The following is a 14,926-nucleotide window of genomic DNA, read 5'->3' on the forward strand; positions in this document are numbered from 1 at the left end:
CTAGTCTTAACATATTCAGTTTATCTAGGTTGTAAGACTTGAATAGTGTTGCCAGAAATTGTAATGATTTTTTAAATTATGTTTTTTTCATAAATTTTTCAACTTTAACGCGTTTGTGGGTCGCCTTAGATCGCGGACAAAGAGCTGCGAAGGGAATTTCTGCAAAACTTCATTGAAACACGTTGAAAAAACAAACATCGAAAAAAAAACGTTTTTCAAAAGTTTGTTTATTTAAGTATCGTCGCCGTTCCTCAATTGGTTATGAAAATGCGCGATTTTTTTAACGTGGTTTTCGCAAATAACGGAATTGACTGAAAACTCATGAAACCCTCATAATATGGGTATTGGGTAAAAAGGCCCAATAAGTAGAAGTCAAATTTTGCTGCCCGATGCCATCTTGGAATTAAAGATGGCAGTTTCCGTTCAACTTCAAAATGCAGTAAATATCTGAAAATCGCATGAACCATCCACAATATGGGTAGTGTGTGAAAGGGCTAAAAACTAGATGAAAAATGACTGCGACAAAATTTGAACAAAAATTTTGAAAAATCTGAAAAAAACACTGAAAGGAAAATAATAAAATATGCACAGTGTTATACAAATAAGACAAAATGTTAACAAAACTATGGCGAAAATATAAAAAACTTTTACTAAACTTTCACAATAAAACGACAAATATCTGAAAAAAAAACTATGACAAAAAAAAAGGCAAACGAAAAAGTGACAAATGAAAATTCTAATAAAGAACGACAATTGAGGTAAAAAAAATAATGCAAAAATATGACAAATATTACAAAATTATAACATATATGAAAAAAAAATTCACAAAAAGGCAAAACGAAGACAAATGTGAAAAAAAATATGACAAAATGTGAACAAATGTGACAAAATTATGATTAAAATTTGTCAATAAAATCACAAAAACCTGACGGAGCTAATATGAGGACAAATATTTGACAACAAATTTACAATGATGACATCATAATACAAAAATTGCAATAAAATAACAAGAATTTGACATACATATGATAAAACCAAAAACTATGAAAAATTTATGACAAATGTGTTAAAAATATGGCAAAAATTTTACGTTAAAATTAAATAAAATAAGACCAGAATATGACAAAGTTCTGACAAAAATTTGACAACAAAATGACAAAAATCTGACTAAATTATGAAGATAAAAATATAATTAAATGCTGACAAATATATGTATGTTAAAAAAAATTACAAAATGATGGCATGTTCAACAGTAAAATTACAACACAGTTGTAACGGATAAGATCCTCAGTTTAAAGAGAAGATGTTCAAAGACTATAATCGAATCAAAATAAGACAAAACTATGTAAAAAAAAGTACAATCAATTGAAAAAAAACTGACAGAACTAGGACAAAAATACGACAAATGATAAAAATACAAAATTAAATATGACAAAAATTGACAAGAAAATGACAAAAATCTGACAGAACTATAAAAAACTATTGTCATTTTTTTATCATTTTATTTTTTTGTCATAGTTTTGATACATTTTTATCATATTTTTGTTATGATTTTGATATATTTTTATCTCATTTGTAATTTTTTTTTCAAAGTATTGTCAGATTTCTGTTATTTTAATGCATTTTAATATTTTTTGTCATATTTGTCATTTTTGATTAATTATAATAGTTGTCATATTTAATGGCATCTGTTATATTTTTCATATTGTTGGCAAATATTTTTCAAAGTTTTCTTTTATTGTAAACTTTTTGTCATTTATTTTTTTTAGCTTTTTTAGATTTTTTTTAATGTTATTGTCAAATTACTGTCACCTGTCATGTTTCTTTTATTTTTTTATATTTTGGTCAAGGCTTTGTCATTTTATTGACAATAATTAAAATTTTTGCAATTTTTTTCCTCATATTTTTGTCATATATTATCACATTTTTCATTATTTTATCAAAGTTATGTCAAAGTTTAGTAATTTTTTTGTCTTTATGTTGTTATATTTTTTTCAAAGATTTGTTATATTTTTGTCATAGTTTTTTTTTATATTTTTCCATGCGATTTTCAGTCATTTACAATATTTTAAAGCGAAGCTGTCATATTGGATTTCGAGATGGCATACCATAGCGTCAGACAGCGAAATTCGACTTCTACTTATTGTTTTTTCCACCTAATACTTATATTGTGGGTGTTTCATGCAATTTTCAGTTATCTAAAGCATTTTGAAGCTAGGCAGAAGCCGCCATCTTGGATTTCAAAACCGCGTCAAAAACCTATTTTTACGATGTCCTCACAAAGTCCAGACACCGAGTATTCATTTCCTTAAGATTCCTCTTCAGAACTCCTGCGGCTCTAGAATTTGCAAGATTTTTTACGCGGTTTACCGGAAATAACGCGGATTGTTTTTTTTTTTGCGTTTTGTGACACCGAATAACACCGAAAGTTTTTTTTCAGTGTTGAACCGGTTTCGCGATTCGCGAGCACTGTGGCCAGGTGGCTGGTAGTTTTGTCAAAAATCAGGACACCGCGATGAAAAAAATCAGGATTTTTCAGAACACTACTAATTTTATGAAAATAACATGCAGCTTTCATTAGATTGCATAACTTAAGGCGAACCCAGGTGCTGAAGACCCCTCAAATTATGCAACTGAAGCGAGAAGAATCTTGACTGGCCTGCAGTTAATATCGAAAAACACCATTGAAATAGCATTTGAACCAAAGATTATCATCGGATATACTGGTTAAACTATTTTATTAAAGATTAGTTTCATGTTCTCATCATTTAACAATAAATTTATTAATAATTTAAAAATTTAAAAAAAAATTAGGACAAATCAGGACATTTTAGGGGCCATTTTTCAAAAAATCAGGACAATTCAAGCAATTTTGAAAAATTAGGACACCACACACCTTTGACTGTGGCCGGCCTTCAAAAACAAACTTGCGAAATTCATCCGGTGAATGAACATTTCGCTTCGCAGTTGTCCACATAAAGTGAAATTTTGCACAGTTTGTTATCTTGATAAAAGGATCAATATTTGGAGGTAGCTTTTAAAAACTTCCATATAGGTAAGGCCGCTTGAAAAAGATTTTTACCTTTATCTTTAAATTATTTTTTTTTTTATTGGGTTAAAAATTTTTATTTTATCTTTTTTATTTTAATGAATTTTTTTTAGTATATATTATGACCAAGCTTTTTTTCACAAAATTTACGTTTAACGACAGACTAACTTTTGAATAATTCTCCATTATTCAATATTTTGAAGTTTTTCTCTAATTTGAAAAAAAAATCAAGCTGTAGAACTCAATCCGATCAATTTGATATTCCGTAAGGCTGTCTACTAAGTCCAGTATCATTTCAACTTTTTTCTTCCTCATGAGATTTTAATTATTTGTGAATCATTTTTTTTTTCATTCATTTCAAGCTTTAATCAAAAATGGTTGAATAACTAATAATTTCAAAGATATAAGAGATAACAAATATTGTTTCACTGTTACCTATGTTAAGAGTACGTTCTTATGATTTTTTTTAAACAAACTTGTCGCAGTTGAGCATCCCCTTCCGGCTGGACCCCACAAAGATTAAGGAAAAACTTTTTCTTTCGGAAGCCTTGGTTCGTTTCGTAGCGAGCAGAGCTGATAAAACACGACCAACGAAACAAAAAACCACCATTCGCGTTTATTTCACATTGCCGTCGCTATTATTTCAGCTGCACCACTGAAACTGTAAGTTGGCACAAGAGCCAGACTGGTCCGGCTGCTGAATTATCTTTACCCTCCACGGATGCTGCTGGTAAACCTAACTGAAACTGCACGTCCGGCTTGATTTATTTCGGCGTGTAATAAAATATTAATTATATTTTCTACAAATTAATTATGAAACATAAATATTCCATTAAAGCCCATTTCTCTCCCTCGGTATTCATAATCCTTATTACAGGCGCGAGTACCTTTAGAGGGAGAGCGTCTTTTTGAATCTGAGATTTGTGTTTTCTTCCCCGTTGTTGTTGGTCGAGCTCCTTTTTCTCGTAGGATTTTCTAGCCCCGGGCCAAGATAAAAGGTGAGAAAGACCACCTTTTGCTGTCTCGTTTGTCTTTATCGGTCTTGGCTCTGGGGCTGCTTGGAGACGATTTAAGCTCGGGATTTCTTCGACGCTCGGCTTGGGATTAGTTCACCTTTGCCGGCATAATCTATTTATTCGCTCTCATCCGATCCGTTGCATTTCGTGTCGCTTCTGTTAGTTCGAGGTGCAAAAACTGATCAGAAAAATTTTCCCCTCTACAACACTAGTCAGTGGGAAAATACCACCCACTTTCAAAGGATTTTTTTCAATCCTTCTCTATGGTTGATTGAACTATGGAGGAAAACTGTTATTGAAAGTAAATTTTCCGTCAAGGACCATTCCGAAACTACTGAAAGAACTGTATACTACAGACCTTTTAGTACTGAATAAAAAACTTTTTCAAATAATCGCCTAAAAGTATATTGTATCAAAGATCCGAAAAATTTGTTCTCACTGAACCCAGGAATGTTTTGACAACCGTCACCACCACGATCCTAGGGGTGTTTTCTTCTAAAGATTCAAATAAGCTTCTTACATGGCTTGACACCCTCATGCGGCAGACCGCTAAATTTCCACCACGAATCTTTCCCTACCCAGGAATTTTTTTTTTGGGTTCACCCGAGAAGAAAAAACCGTCGCTATTTTTAATGGCTGTGTCCAATCTAAGGAGGCGGCTTTGAATCATATTTCCTCAAAAGAAAACGCCAGAGAAAAAAACACTGGCTTGACTGGTGTGGTGAGGGATTAATAGAATTAAAATGGGAAAACCTCAACTTGGGAAGAGAGGGCCAGCAGAATTTCTTCGTCTTCAAATACGAACTTTGGAAATTAAAAATTAGAAATGGATACATAAATAGGCGAGAAGCCATTCGAGAAGCATATTTTTTGAGGGTGGTTTTTTTTCTCCTGCTGCACCCAGCTTTTTAGTGGGTGAATGTTTTTTTCTATGTTTTGTTTGAGGAAAAATACTGTTAAAGAATTTTGGGTTTTATGGAGACAAATGTGGTTTGAGGGATCTCAAGAGTGTAAATAGCTAAACTTTCTTAGAGAAAAACAGTAATTGAACCAAATTTGAGGGTATTTATGAACGTTGAAGATTTTTTAAAGGATATATTGAATAAATTAAGACTGGAATGCGAGAGATAGAAGTAGGCGTCGACCCGATGGCATCGCACGTGCTTTTTTCGTGTCCGCGAAATCTTTAATAATTTAAGCGTTTTAAGTTCCTAGATGTAAAACAACACAACCATCGCAAATGGCTCAAACGGTTTCGAGGTTTTGAATAAATTAATGAAAAAAAGTGATGTGAACAAGTGGATTGATTTGTTTCTGTGCGTGATTGAAGGAAGTTCCGTGAGATGCAATTTTGGAAAAAGACTCGAATCGCAATTCGTAATTTCCTGTCGAATGCGAAAAGGTAAACGGTTGCAAAAGATTGGATTGCCTCTTTCTGGAAGCATCAAACTTTGGAAGTTTTGGATGTTTTTATAGAAGTTTGGACAAATGTTTCCATGAGAAAATCATATTTTATATTCAACAATCAGTTAATCTATTTCAATCAAAAACTCAAAACAATATCTTGAGATTCTGATTTCGAAACACAAATGGATCATTTATTTCATTTTTTCCATTTCTTAATTGCTTTTGCCAGACAATTTTGACTGATTTGTGGATGGAAAAGATATTGTTCTAATGAATCGTCCAAAATTCTATAGAAATCCCATTTATAGGTTTATTCCTGAATTATTGTACCTCGCGTAACTTTTGATCCCATCTATGAAACTTTTCAAAAACTTCAGATATGCTAACATCATATTTCAACAATGACTCGGCAAAATTCCAATCAAAGGTTGAGAACTATAAACTTAGTTTCAACATAAATAATATATAGAATAAAAACGTTAATTCGATTTAGATTTCATATTCTGTGTAGAGATGAGATGAAATATATGCTGAAAAAAATAACATTATAGTTGTATTCGGAAACACTGAAGATAAATAAAATTTAAAAAAAATCTATGACAACTTTTGATATTTTGGCAACAATAGGCAAAACAAACCAAACAAAGTCAGCCATTGATTAATTCTTGTGAGTGATAGACGTGTCTGAGAGCATCTGAGAGCTGAGATTCGGAGATTCGTAAAATCACGACAATGGCAAAAAAGTTGGTAAGATGAGCACAAATTTGCAAGGTTGATGCTCAGATTGTTTAGAAATGATTCCGGTTCCAGTGAATAAGATGGAGAGGAAAAGCTCAGATTGTTAAGGATGCTGCTTTGATTGATCGTTCCTCCGGTAGGTAAATAAGACAGAGATGCTGGAGCAGCGCAGATTGTAAAGACGCTGCTATGATTTTTTGTTTAGACTTGGCCTTCCGGTGTAAAAAGACGGTTTGGCTTAGGAAGTGCAGATTTTTAAGATTGTTGCTGCTGATTGTTTGCTTTGATTTGGCCTTCCGGTGGATGAAGACAGATTGGCTTAGGAAGCAAAAATTTTAAAGGCTGCTATGATCATTTGTTTGTATTTGGCCTCCCAGTGAAAAATGACGAAATGGCTTAGGAGGCACAGATTTTTTAGATTTTTTAGTTTGTTTTGATTTGGCCTTCCGGTCGAAAAAGACCGATTTACTTAGGAAGCACACATTTTTAAAAGCTGCTGCTATGATTATTTGTTTTGATTTGGCCTCCCAGTGAAAAAAAAGACGGAATGGATTAGGAAGCGCAGATTTTTAAGGCAGCTTCTTCTGATTGTTTGTTTTGGTTAAGCCTTCCGGTGAAAAATTGACTTAGGAAGAGCAGATTTTCAAGACTGTTGCTGCTGATTGTTTATTTCGATTTAGCCTTCCGGCGGAAAAAGACAGATTAGCATAGGCAGCACAAATTTTTAAAGCTAATGCTATGATTGTTTGTTTTGATTTGGCCTCCAAGTGCAAAAAGACGGGATTGGCTAAGGAAGCGCTGATTTTAAAGGCAGCTTCTGCTGATTGTTTCTTCTGATTTGGCCATCTGGTTGGGAAAGTGTTTCTATGTGCAAAACTCTGGCTGGTAAAATTAACCAAATTTCACTGAAAATAATTAAAGCTAGAAAAAATCTTACTTTTATCGCATTTTTTTTTTCTTAAAACCAGCGTAAACAATTTTTTTTAAATAAAACCTCCACCAAAATGAATGTGAGTAAATGAGCGATACTGTGAATAAACTAATAAGCTTCTACGAACAAGAACAGGAAAAAAAAGCTGCACCTCAATCTAAGCATCAGCAGCATCCGTAAGCGTCAAATCGAGGGAGTTGTGAGGGGGCATGGGGGTAGGTAATTCATAAGTTAATAAATCTTTATCCTCCCCACAATACACAATCTAATAATCAACCAATACGATTCTGACTATGTAGTGCGGATGACTGCGTGCCCGGATTGGATTGGGTGTTTTTTTTTTCAACCAAGATCACGATGATAGATGGCCCCACATCTCCCTTGTGTTTTGTTTTATTTTCTTCTTCTTGTTTTCGTTCGAATATCTAGTTCGACTCTTGCGCGTGTTCCACGTGGATTGGAGACTAGGGAGGGTTGATTGAGTGAATATGTGACTGAACCTTAAAATGGATGGGGATCAGGTAGGGGATACGTGCCAATTTTCTTGCGATTCATCATCGGGCAAGCGGAGCAAGATTTGTTGATTGTTGTCTTTTATATGCACTGTTTTTTTTAATTTTAAGAAAATTATGCCAAACGGTCTTGTTGATAGGACCAATTTTTCATCTTTTGCAACCAGGTTCTGAGCTGTTATTACCATCACATGTGAGTTCTTATGGTATTTTGACTAAAAGCGCTTTCTAGGGGATTGTTTTTCAAATGGGTTGAAAGTTGAGTCTACTTGTTTTACAAACACCGCCATTTTTTGTGGTTATGTACGATTATGGTTAAGATTTTTGACTAGGTTAGGGATGGCTCTTTCAACTCGAGTTTGAGTTAACATGTCAATTTTGACACAACAAAGAGATTTGAACTGAAAAGAACTCTAAAACGTGCAAAATCATTCCTGAGAAACGCGACTGGGCTAGGTTCCGAATCATGGCGTGCTTTGATGTAGACGGCGAACGAGAGCGGGCAATATGTCATGGCCGTCGATCAAAGCGTCAACTTTTTGCTTTGGTTACTTGGATGAGCTTGATGAGGTTGATGATGATGACGATGGTGTTGTATTTGCATTAGAAAAAGGTTTCTCTCGAATGATTTTGATCGTACTTTTTCCTACAACTTTTTGCTCAACTAGACTCAACCCATTCACACCCACGCACACGCACACAGGTTCGCATTAGGAGGGGGGTTATTACTGATAAACTGGTATGCCTTTACCTCTCAGGTGGTTTTATCGATAAGCATCTGAAATTAAAAAAGAAAGAAAAATTGTCCATTCGTTCAGTGGTTCTTTTGTTGTTTTTTTGAAATTTTGGGGTACAATTTTGAACAAGTACAAAAATTTTGATTACAATGATTTGAAGAGAATGGAAAACAGTGAATAATACATGTAGAGAAAAAGGAGCAATCACTAAACAGACACGTAATAAAAAGAGAGCATCTATCATTCGTTAGTACATGGAAAATAGGAACTGAACGCCAATTATTAAGTCAGTGAAAGAAAGAAGAAAAAAAAGGGTAGAACAAATTAAAACATCACACACTAGCAGAGAGAACCTGCATCGAAATAACATAGATTGAAATACAAAAGCACATCTATCATGAAAATAATCACACAGAACAAAACCACAGACATAAATAAAGTAACAATCTACGAAAAGGCACACCGAAAACACGCTAAATTGTGTGGATACTCGAGCTGTTGAAAAGTTTTCAATGGAGTTCGCGCTCAATTAAAGTTCTTTTCACCCCATCTGTTGCTGGGGTGTTTGAAGGGGCACTCGATTTTTTTTGGTTTTGGGGAGAGCAGCACCCACAATCAAAATACAAAAACTGCAAGCTTGAAATTACTGGAGGGAGTAAACTCGACCGGCATGTATTCTCCCATGACCCACACACTCACTATCTACATGCCAAAAGCCTCCCGATGATTCGTGTAGCCGTCACCGTGTTTTTCTTTTTCAATTTTTGCTCCCCCGTACTCAGAACATACACACGCTACATGGATCCTAGAGGTACTAGTAGTAGGCTTTGGAATAGACACGCCGGCTGCCGACTGTTAAAGAGTTGAAAAAAGGTCGTTCGTTGGCCTTTTCCAGCAAGGAACGTGTTGGCCGGCGCTGTTAAATGGTTGAAAATTTTCACTGGGTTGCTAGGATTGCTTTTAATCACCTCTCCCCTTTTCTGTTAGTTTCCGTGACATAGAAAGCAGGTAAATTTGTGTTAGACACTAATTCGCAATAAAATTAAGCCCCATCCAACATGCTTACAAAATCCTAGTAGAGGGAAACCTTCCTCGGAGATAGCTCGATCAAAAATCTAACCAACGAAAAAAAAAATCCCCCTAATTCATTTGGCGCAGCAAAAGTTGGGCAAAAAGAGGCAGAAAAAACCGAATTCACCATTCGGTAAAGGTCCTTTAAATCCTGTCACCACAGCTATAAGCACCGTTTTTTTTTGGCAAATTTGGGGGAAAAACAGTGGGAAAATTCGGAAAGTTATACCTTCCTCAAACCCTGTAAATAAAAAGAAGGAAGAATCTAACAAGGTGGGTGCCATTTATCACTTGGCCGAATTCAGTCCTGCCCACCGAATAGGTAGGAGCTGTTGGATCAACAACCGAATCGGGTGTTCTAAGCCGACTTGAGGCAATAAAAAAGGAGGTTCTGCCGCAAAAGAAAAATGTCTTTGCCAAGCAGGAAGAACATTTGTCACACAACTTGTTGCACGAATTCGGAGAGAAAATAAATCCTGGTAAACGGTTGACATTTGCAGGTCAACACCACATGGATTACTTTTGTTAGATGTTAGGCTTCAGGGAACGTTATAAACATAAATAACTTACTCGGAAATTTTAACTCTATTCGTACGACATTATTAACTCAACCGATTTAAAGAGACTCTCTTTGAATTTTTATCCGATATTTAGCAGTGCTTTTTCAGGAGAAAAGAAAAGTTTGTATGCTCAATGCTTAATTACTTTAAATCAGCATTTAAAGTGCTGAATTGTTCAACAAATACCATGCATGCAGATTATAACATTTTCTAATTCAGTGTATGTATTTAGAAACGCATTGCTTTCTTGTTTATGACATTTTATCATCGTTGTGGCATTCGTGACTTGTTTTAGGCAATTAATAAATGAAAAAAAATTCAAAATTGTCAAAAAAAAAAGTTGGAAAGACAAGGCTTGCAAAGTCTCTAAATTTGTTCGAATGAATTGTGAATTTTCAGCATGTGATGAAGGTATAGGTGTGCGAAATTTAGTGACAATCTTTCAAGTGGTTTTTGAGACACCGTTCAACACAGAAACTTATTGGCTACATTTTTTGGGCAGGATCGAGAAAAATCCAGGCAAGTCCCATTGAAAGACCCCAAAACAGCTAGAAATCAACTATGCGACTAAAATTCATGTGATAATCGTTCTAAAAGTCCGATATGATCTAACAATGAGCTAAAATTAAAATATAAGTTAGAATGTTTCGAGGAAGAACGAGAAGAAGAATTTAAAAAAAATATATCTAGTGCCAAATTTGGCTTACGATCTGTGGAAGATGCAAATACATAACGATACATAACGATTGGGTTAATTAACGCCCAAGTATCCCAAAAAAGGCCTACGAAAGCGACCGTTTTTCTTCCATGGCATTTTCAAATGTTTTTCCATGTTAGAACTCTGTTTTGATTGGATCTTGAATCGTGATAATAATCGAAAACTTTGATGGAGTGATAAAAAATTAATAATGTTGTATTCTTGTAGGAGGTGGAAAATCTGCTAAACTTGTCATAACTTGGATGGATCACTGAAAATTTCATAAATTTTCATCTATCCACTCAAAAGTTATTCATCAATGAAAATGTTGCAGTTTTTTCGAATACAGTTCTTAGAGGATCTTACAGTGAGCTAAAATTTGAATAAAAGTGAAGATTATTGATTCCATGATGTTAAGGAATGTGAGAGGTTTTTCTCAAGCGCAATCCGAAAATTTCATTGGGGCAAATGATGAAACAAGTAATTTTTCCTGACTGGTTGATCCTGACTGGTTGATCCTGACTGGTTAATAAGCATGCCTGACATCATTTTTATAAGGTATAAAAGCTGCCCACCGGTAAAATAAACAAAAAAACGGTGGTAAAATCGTGCGCAAAATATTGGGACTGCTAGTAAATAGGGAAATATTTAGTAAAAAAAAGTAGCGGGCAGCATATGAGCATTAGCGGACACCCTGTAGATTTCCAGCCAGAAACTTTTCGTTGACAAGTTTCGCCTGTATTTTCCCTACTTAATTTTTTCATGCTGTCCCGCTTCAGTTTTTATCTTCACCCAGCAGCCATCTCAACTTGCTTTAAAGTTTTTCTTTAATTAATAATTTATGTCAAGCTGTCCTCGTTTGTGTTTTTATTTCCACCAATATGTGTTCTCAACACGAATGAATTCTAATTTTCAACTTGCTTGAAGTTGTTTATTTGTCAAGGAGTTTTTTTCAACCCGCTAGAGTTTTCTTTTTAATCAAGCTGTCCTCTTAACTCATTTTATGGAGTCTTTTCTCTCGGTTGTTTCAAGTAGTTCTTTCAACCCACTTAATTATTAAGCTGTCCTCTCAACGTCTCAACTCGCTTTCTGATGCTTTCCATTTATTTCAAGCTGTCCTCTCAATTCGCTTGATCACCAAGCTGTCTTCTCCAGCATTGCCAGATCTACGGATTTCTCCGAAGATCTACGAATTTTAGGGACTTCTACGGGTCTACGGATCGATGCTCGAAATTTACGGATTTTCAGCATTTCCTACGGATTTTCTACGGATAATCGAAAAAAATTATAGGAAGTTTGCGGATAAAAATAAATTTTACCTGCAGATCTTCAAGTTTCATTTTGCTAAACTCAGAACATTTTCGATTTCCGTCAAACCTACGGATTTGAGCGGCTTGCAATCTGCCAGCGCTGGTCTTCTCAAATCGCTTATCACATATTTTTTCATTTATTTCAAGCCGTACTCTTAACCCGCTTGATCACCAAGCTGTCCTCTCAACTCGCTTATCGGTGATTTTTTTTTTCATTTATGTCAAGCTTAATTCACTTGATCACCAACATGTCCTCCCAACTCGCATCTTTCATTTTCTGTTCTTTATGTTTTTCTTTTTTTTCTTGTTCTTTTTTTTATCAGGATTCAATATTTTTAAAACTCCTTCATATTTTTCCAACAATTGGTACAATTTTCTGAGCGTGTATAACTTTGACGATTGTTGTTTCCTTATTTTATTGTTTGAAAATTATTTCCTCATTTTACTGTTATACTTTTTTTCACGATGAATTGATGGATTTACATTTTTTCGTAACCTAAAAACATTACATTTGCCGGCCTACTGTGATTGTATATCTAGATGAAATTTCATGAAATTTATCAAAAAGTGAAGCTTGAAGACGGGAGTAGTTCTAGTGGAAGTATTCATTTAGGAAAAGTTTTTTTTTTTATTTTGAATCTAGAAATTGAATAGGGGAGTGTGTGGAGATGTGGAGATATCCCTGGAAAGATTGGATTCCTCAGACATATCTCGTAACTGAAATAACTCACAAAGGTCTAATTTTCTAGAAAAAAAATGTGCCAAATGGAGCGAAACAACAATGCTGTCATTTTCATTAATTTAAAAATTGTTTTTTTGTTTATTTCACATTGGTTACAAGATTCAAAATAATGTGAAACATCTTTTTTCAAAATTTTCTAACGTTTGGTGAATGATATAGCTTTTGTGACCATGTTATCAAAGCATTGGTTAACCCTCTCTTTTTTTCACAAAGCATGTTACCGTAACCGTTTTAAAAATTTGATGCCATGGAAAAGTCTTCATAAAACAATATTAAAACTCAAAAAGCCAATTGGCTTAATCTATGTTACTTGGGAAATTTCATAATCTTTAGATGTCCTTACTAAAAAGGATATCACTTTTCACCGCTAGGCCGATAAATTAAATCTACAAAGTTGTCAATAATGTTAATGCGGATCGTAACTACGTTTGCGTTTGCGAGTCTCCGAAACATCTGGCGGTCACGCCAGATCTTTCTACGAACTAAGCTCCGAATCTTCAACTCAAACGTCAAATCCGTATTGCTGTACGGGTGTGAAACTGTGTGCACATATGCGGTGACGACGCGAAAACTGCAAGTTTTTGTGAATCGCGCGGAACATCATCCGCGCTTGGTGGCCTGGCAACTGGATCTCTAACGTTGAACTTCATCGCCGGTGTCATCAAAAGGCGCTAGAAATCGAGATTCGGGAACGTAAGTGGAGATGGATTGGGCACACGCTGCGAAGAGATGAAAACGAGATTTGCAGAGAGGCGCTTGACTGGAATCCAGATGGGCATCGAAGAAGAGGCAGGCCCGAAAGCTCGTGGCGGCGTAGTCTAGCCGCTGAAATCCGCACAGTTGACGAGAACCTTGGCTGGCAGCAAGTGAAGACGCTGGCTCCGGATCGCCAGCAGTGGAGATCTTTTATCTCAGCTCTATGCGCCGGTCAATCGGCGCTGGACTCTTAGGTAGGTAGGTAGGGATCGTAACTTCTACCAAATAAGTAAACGGTCGTAAAAATGGTTAGTTAAAGTCGGTATAAATCGGATATGATTAAAATTCCGCTATGCTTGCAAATTGTTCCCCGCGCGGGATTCAAGTGATAATTCTCTCAGAGAGTGCAACCAGACTACTAAAGATTAGATGAATCATTTGAAAGAATTGTCCAATGAGAGAAACATTGTTGCTGGCAAAGGCTAGCATGTATTGAGAGCAAAACTTGCGCACTTTTGCTTACTTTCAGGATGTAACAATAAGGTGTTGAATATAGTCCAATTTGTATAGTTCTTATCGTTCTAAACAGAATTTAAAAATATGTATGTTTATTGCCCCCACTTCGGAAAGTAAATGCTGTTTTTTTCGAGTTTTACACGATCATTTAAACAAGTTTATGAAACGAATCTCAACACATGTTGAGAAATATACCTACAAAAATGCTTCTGGGTATCTCCAATAATGCAATTTTTCAATAAAATTTTAATTTCTGGGAAGTACTAAAACTTAATTTCGATCAAAAAGAAGAATAATTTAAGTTTCTTGAATAATCTTTGCCCCATCAATATATTCAATACCTTTTCAAAAGTTTTCGAAAAATTTCTGAAAACCCAAATTTGCACATATTTATCGGAAAATGAACTCATTAGTTTACGCCAATCAGGATATTGGCAAAAACATAGTACCAAACTGCTTTGATCAAAGTACTAGACGACATAAACTTAGTGATTGATAGGGGTCAATCTGTAGTTATGATTCTAATTGATTTTTCAGAGGCATTTGACACGATCAATCGTGGTGTTCTTTGTAAAAAAACAGTCACAAAATTTTGGGTTTAACATTTTAGCAATGACTCTGCAAGGTCGGTTCCAAACTGTCTACAATAATAATCAGTACTCAACATCTCTGCGAATCATATATGGAATACCTCATGGAGCTATACTAGGACCTATACTTATAACCATGTTTATTAACGATTTACCAAATGTTTTACGAATATACATTTTTGCAAAAGATGTGCAACTATGTATATCAATAGTTTGTATGTGTAAATAGTACGAAACAAATTAAATTCAATGCTCAAGTGTTTCTTCTAAGTAAGAATTCATAAATAAAAACTTTATCACTCTATAACTTATGTTGTTGTTCGAATTAGGCCAATTTAAAACCCTCCCATACAA

General features: G+C 34.9%; 1 protein-coding gene across 7 annotated transcripts in view; it reads right to left on the bottom strand.

Annotated features, from left to right (window-relative positions):
* Nucleotides 1–14,926, bottom strand: part of LOC129742853 (dachshund homolog 2) — a 94,102-nt gene that overhangs the window by 33,688 nt on the left and 45,488 nt on the right. For 5 of the 7 annotated variants that reach the window (XM_055734790.1, XM_055734791.1, XM_055734795.1 and 2 more), the window contains exon 2: nt 8,405–8,431. The exons of the other annotated variants lie outside the window; for them this stretch is intronic. In XM_055734790.1, the coding sequence (XP_055590765.1) occupies nt 8,405–8,431 (27 nt within the window). The remainder of the gene's footprint in view (nt 1–8,404; nt 8,432–14,926) is intronic. 7 annotated transcript variants of the gene reach the window in all.

This window comes from Uranotaenia lowii, chromosome 2 (genome assembly GCF_029784155.1).
Source record: "Uranotaenia lowii strain MFRU-FL chromosome 2, ASM2978415v1, whole genome shotgun sequence".
Classification (NCBI taxonomy): domain Eukaryota; kingdom Metazoa; phylum Arthropoda; class Insecta; order Diptera; family Culicidae; genus Uranotaenia; species Uranotaenia lowii.